The sequence below is a fragment of the Phaethon lepturus genome, unplaced genomic scaffold (genome assembly GCF_000687285.1).
Source record: "Phaethon lepturus isolate BGI_N335 unplaced genomic scaffold, ASM68728v1 scaffold25366, whole genome shotgun sequence".
NCBI lineage: Eukaryota > Metazoa > Chordata > Aves > Phaethontiformes > Phaethontidae > Phaethon > Phaethon lepturus.
The window spans coordinates 6,414-12,113 of record NW_010548644.1 but is presented as its reverse complement, the minus strand read 5'-3'; the positions used below and the strand labels follow the sequence as shown (position 1 = coordinate 12,113).

At 42.8% G+C, this 5,700-nt stretch overlaps 1 protein-coding gene across 1 annotated transcript in view; it reads left to right on the top strand.

The window, feature by feature from the left end:
- Positions 1 to 5,700, top strand: part of MTA1 (metastasis associated 1) — a gene marked incomplete at its 5' end in the record, with an annotated part of 72,363 nt that overhangs the window by 65,144 nt on the left and 1,519 nt on the right. Inside the window, one exon of the mRNA XM_010290048.1 lies at positions 2,183 to 2,334. Coding sequence (XP_010288350.1) covers positions 2,183 to 2,334 — 152 coding nt within the window. The remainder of the gene's footprint in view (positions 1 to 2,182; positions 2,335 to 5,700) is intronic.

Genomic DNA, 5,700 nt, shown 5'->3' with positions numbered 1-5,700 from the left:
CCCGAAAATGATCTTCCGGTGTTAATAAAGTGGAGCTTTCCTCATTAGGTGAACTGCCATGACATATTGGTGTCAGTAGAGTCACTCTGACATGGGTCAGTCAGCAGCAGGTATGACTGATGGTCACCGAATGGTGATCAGAAGCATTATTAAATCTAATAATGCTCTCGGATAGTGTGCAGTATCATGAGGGTAGGCTATAACTTGAGCATGCTAGTCTGCTTGTAATAACGAAGCATTCATTTGGTTTGTTACTGGAGCATCTGATATGAAGTGGTAAATTGTATTCCTCCTTGAATCCAGCTTCATTTCTTGTCACTGAGGAGACTGGCTACTTGTTTGTGTCTGCTGAATAAACCAACTCAGTGCAGTGGGAGAAATCTGTGATGACCTAACACTTTTTAGGTGTTTCAGGGTGAAACCCCTTGAACTGCCTTGATTTCTGGTTGTTTGATAAAGCATGCTACTGAACTGAAAATTAAAGGTTCACCTTTCAGGATGTAGCATTTGAAACGATTACTCTGTGCAGGTAGAGAAGAGGCAACCTGGAAGCACAGGTTGCCCCTTCTAGGTATTTCCAAGAGCTTCCTCCAGAGTTGTTCTGTGTATGTAGCACGTGCGGAGAAAATATCTTCGCAAAACTAATGAAAAGATTTTCTTGGAGAAATCTGGAGGGGGTCAAAAAACAACAGAAAAGCGTTTTATTTGAAACCTTTTCCTTAATAAACCTCAAATATAAAAGCGATTCTTGCAGTATTTCAGTGGTCTGCTGTGGTGCCGAAGTTGTCTTTTATAACATGGAGCTAGGCAACTAAGAAATTAAATGGTTATTGCAATTGTATATAACAGCTTTAAAGAGCTTGGAATTTTAAAAGGTGGGATTTTGTTTGTTTAGCTCTAAAGCCCTAATTTTCTACAAGAAGCAGATCTTGGTGGCACAGTTGATTAAGGCTGGTCAAAAAAAAAGTCATCGATCATTTTTTGTTTTCTCCTCAGAAAAAAATGAGATAGACGCAGGGTTTTGTTGTGTTTTTTTCCTTGGTTGACAAGACTGAAGTCTTCCCTTTCTAAGTCAAAGCATTAAAATTTCATTGAGCTTTTGCCGTAACCTGACATTTAAGGACTTGAGTACCTCATGTCCCCACCTTTCCTTTTGAGGTGGATCTCCCAGGCCACACATCCCTCATGTGCATGCTCAGTTTCCCATTTTGTGGGCAGAAGGGGAAGCCTGGGTGCATATGAGGAGATGGTCTGACCTCAGAAGATGTCCTGTGAAATACCAGAATAAAATTTCTAATGGGGTATTTTCTGACCAGCTTTAATTGATGCATATTGAATTTTCTGGGCCCTGACTTTGCATCTTTCCTGACTGTCCGGTGTTACTGATTTCAGTGGCATTCTCAGTGTGCTAATCAGCAAGAAGAGGGGCAGCAGAACTGGACTTCAAATGATCAAGGACAGCTGCATTTCAGAAGTTTAATCCTTTGCTCCCTTGCATCTGCACCTCTCTTAACAGCTCATATTTTTCCAGTTTAGTGGAAGGGGACTACTGTGGGTCTGGAAAATATCTGTGTTGATTTGGAAAGCAAATGTATGATATATGGGAAATCTGTGGTGTTAAACGCTAAAAGGCTTTTATGATGAAAGCTGCTAAGCTTTGTAGTTCTAGGTTTGTTGTCAACAACATATTTAATATATCAATAAATATTAACCTTCCTAGAACAAAAAGGATATGGGTAAGTTTGGTACATTAGAACAACTGTAAATTCTGATTTTTATATTTGATTTGCCGGGTAGCTAGAATTTCTTCCCTGAAGTCAATAGAGTTGTTCTAGATTCATGGTAGTAGCTGAAATCTAGGTCTTATGCTCAATCTTGTGAACTTGATGTCATCTTTCAGACACAAGCAACAGATTATTGGTAATGCCTTCTATTTATTATTTGTCCTGTCGCTGGAGTATTGCTGTCCTGTTGTATATTGAAGGTGCTTAACTTCTACTGCTTGTGGACAACTGCTTTTATGTGAATTCTGTGTTCAATCATGGGCAAGAGGGGAAATATTTACCATAAACTCTCAATAACTGATGTGAAAACTTTAATTCTCTTTTCCTTTGAGTGCTTATCACGTGCTACTGCAGGTTTGTTGCAGTCCATAATTGTACTTTTTTATGTATCACGTTAGGGACCAAGCCGAAACTTGCTGCTCAATGGGAAATCATACCCAACAAAAGTCCGATTAATTCGTGGTGGATCCATGCCTCCAGTGAAAAGGAGGAGGATGAACTGGATTGATGCACCAGATGATGTTTTTTACATGGCCACTGAAGAAACCAGGTAGGAAACTTTGGTTTTTCAGAGGATTTAAGGGGAGGTCTTTCAGTTTGTGTTCCTTGTGGGTGCTGCAACAGATTTGTGATTAGACCGGGATCTCTTCAGCAGATCTGTTGCTACAAACTGAATGCAGACACCACTGGGAGTGTTGAGGTTGGATGAAGGCTGCGATATACCTAATCGTGTCTGATGTGCCTAATCATGCACTTGCATTCCAGAAAAAGCAGATTCTTCTTCTTCCAGAGCAGTTCCTGTAAGGGATGGGCAATAAGGGGAAGACTACTACTGAAATGGCGAGTTTACCTGGTTCAGACCCATAATTGCCTTTGGAGGTCCCACCCCAGCCATCTCAGTAACAGGATAAGGGCCTTCTGGCGCACGGGTGATGCTGAGGAACAGAGCCTCCTATGCATAGAGTTCTGCGTTCCCTCTTGCCTGCTGAAGTCCCTTGTATTACCTGTCAGAATGTCTCCTCGTATGTCTGAGCACTGAAATTTGCAAGTGACACAGAGGGTTTCTGGGGGCTGCGTTGCCTCGCTTCTTTGGTGGTTTGTATTTGCCACCAGTAGTGGTGAGATTTAGCCCTGCAGTGTCCATCTTCCTCCACTGGTGGCACTGCTGCTGCTAGTCCTTCTTGTTAGTCTGCCCACAGGATAAAAATAGTAGAAGAAACTTTCCTTGCATGAGTTTCACTTTAAACTCTGTTTACAGACTGCTGACAGAAAGATAGAAGCTATGTGGCCTGATCACTAAAGCAAAGCTTTTGCGTTCATGTTGCCAGTACTGTGCTAATCCTAGGAAGGGAGGGCTGCTCCTGGTTGTGCTCAGAAAGATAGAGGCATATGCTGGTGTGGTTTCCTCCCAAGAAGTTGATGCCTCTCTCCTGGGTAACCTCAAAGAAGGTCGGAGCAAAGCAGCAACCCTGCTGGCCAGCCCTCTCTGCAAGCAGAGGTGCTCTCTGGCTTTTGTCTGTGTCTGAAGCCTGGAGTTACCAAGACTTTCCCTATCAGCGCCCCAACAGGCAGAGAAGCACTCGCCTTTCCCTCCAGTACCTGGAAACATGGTAATTACTGGATGTCTTGAGCCCTTACAAGTGACCAAGGAGGCCAGGAGTTTTGAGTACTTCATCCCTTCTGCTACTGCTAAATTTGGTGCTACTCTGAGTATTCATTTGTTCAGCATAGTCAGAGTCCTGACATTCACAACCTCCTCCTTAGCCTGCAAAGCATTTCAAATGGGCCTAGTATCAAAGATGGGCTTCATAGGCAAGCCAGGACTGGCAATGTTCATCTGATTCAACTGAATCATCAGATTTCAGTGCAGGAACTGTGCCCCCACCTCCACCCTCAAAAGAAACATGCAATTAATTTTCTTGCCAGACATTTTCCTATGGACACCTTTGAGGCAACTGTGCATTTCACACCAGGTTACATCTTTACCTTGTCTTTCCCTTCTCCTTTTTGGTTCCTGCAAGATGCTGTGAAAGTAAGCCATGGGATACTTTATATAATTGAAACTAAAGTGAGAGAAGTATCTTAATTTTCAAGGGAAGCAGTAAAGAGGTACTGGGATCCTGTTACAGACCTTCGGCTCTGGCAAACTCATGTGCCGCTGCAAATGCAGGTATACAGCCACTGTTTCCGTTCTTAGATGCTGAAGGCTTATTTTGTAATCCTGCATCTACAAAACACTTGACATCTTTGTTGTCCAAGCCACAAGAAATACTGCAGGTCTGTGGTAGTAATGTCTCAGTGCTACTATAAGGTCTCGCCCTTTGATCTATAGAGAACACTGAGAATATTCATCAAGTGCAATGTTGGTCATGAGAACAGCTTTACTGTAGGCACACAGAATCATCTGCTCATGCAGAACCGCTGACTGAGGCAGGAAAGATCAGTCCCACAGCAACCAGCACATCTCTTAACACAGAAATCGTAGCGCAGTGATAGACATCAGCTCAGTAAGACCTTATCTCTTCCACTTTAAAAATAAATAAATAAATAATGGGCTGCTTTGTCTGACAGCCTTGCTGCTTAGCTGACTGATGAGTGCTGAAAAGAGATGTTTGGCAGCCTGCTGAAAAGCAGGGAAGCCTGAGCGATGCAGCATTGTAAGTGGCACGGGTTTTCTGTCGGGCATTTCACCTCCAACTATTCCCTGAACCATCTGCTGCATTCCAGTGTCAAGAATGTAAGACTTGTTTGTGAGCTCTTGAAACAATTTGAGCTTTGTGTTGGCTCCATGGCAATCAATCTAGCAGCAATATCTGCATATCATCCTCCAGCTGAGGGTCATGCTGTGTTTTCAGTCACAGAAAGTAGGTTTTCCTAAAGTTTTACACCCCCTCTCCTCCCCCTTTTGTGTGGCACTGTTGAGAATAGTGCTAGAAAACTGGATAGCTTTGAGGGAGCCGTTTGAAAAGTTGGTCGATTGAAAGGAATAAGTTTCTGAATTCAAGCCTCACAGTAAGGAATTCACCATTTATAATTTATGCAAGTGGAGGTAGCGAGTGACCTGATCAGAATCTAGAACTGCTATGAGATGTGTTTCTGATGGCAGCGTGTCTCAGCACGTGTGGAAACCAGGAGCAGCTTCACTGGCTAAAAAGTAGATCAACTTCAGCTCAGCAAGTCTTGGAAAAAACATCACATCAAGATTTTGATTTTTTTCTCTCCCCACTATCACTTTTCCACCCTGTTCTCTCCCCACCCTACGGCCTTCCAACTTTAGAAGGCACTGGAGAAATGCAGGCACTGAGCAAACAAAAAGTGTGTCTGTGTGCGTGAGCTCTATGTAGCAAACTTGCTCTGCTCAGTGGGGAAAAAAAAGATCAAATGAAAAGATGACCAAATCTCACCAGAGCTGATTCAAAACCTTCAGCTGAAGTTGTTGGTTTGAAAGTACTGGTGGTGGGGACAGTAAATTTGGGGGGCAGTATTTTGACACGTTTCTTGTATGAATGTCTTTTACCTTTTTTCTTTTTTTTTTTCCCCCCTTCTTTTTTTAAATGAAAAATTTGGCCCCAACAATTTTGAGTAACCAAAACTGTAAAAATTATCTTTGGGAAATAGATGGTTGAGTTGTGGACTGTAAAGCCACATGGCTGCCCTTCCTGTAGCGCAGGATTGTGTCTCGGGGTAAGTCAAAAAATCATTGAGGTAGGAGCCTATAAGGGTAGGCAGTGCTTCCTTATTCCTCCTTGTCACCCCACTTCCTGATCTGAAGGCTGTGTGTAATGGGTACTGGTAGACTACTCTTGTGAATATTTATCACTTGCCTTTCTAATCTCTACATGCCTTTGACCACCACAGCATCCTCTGGAAATGAATTCCGTGTTTTAATTACATAGCACATTTTGCATTGTTCCCC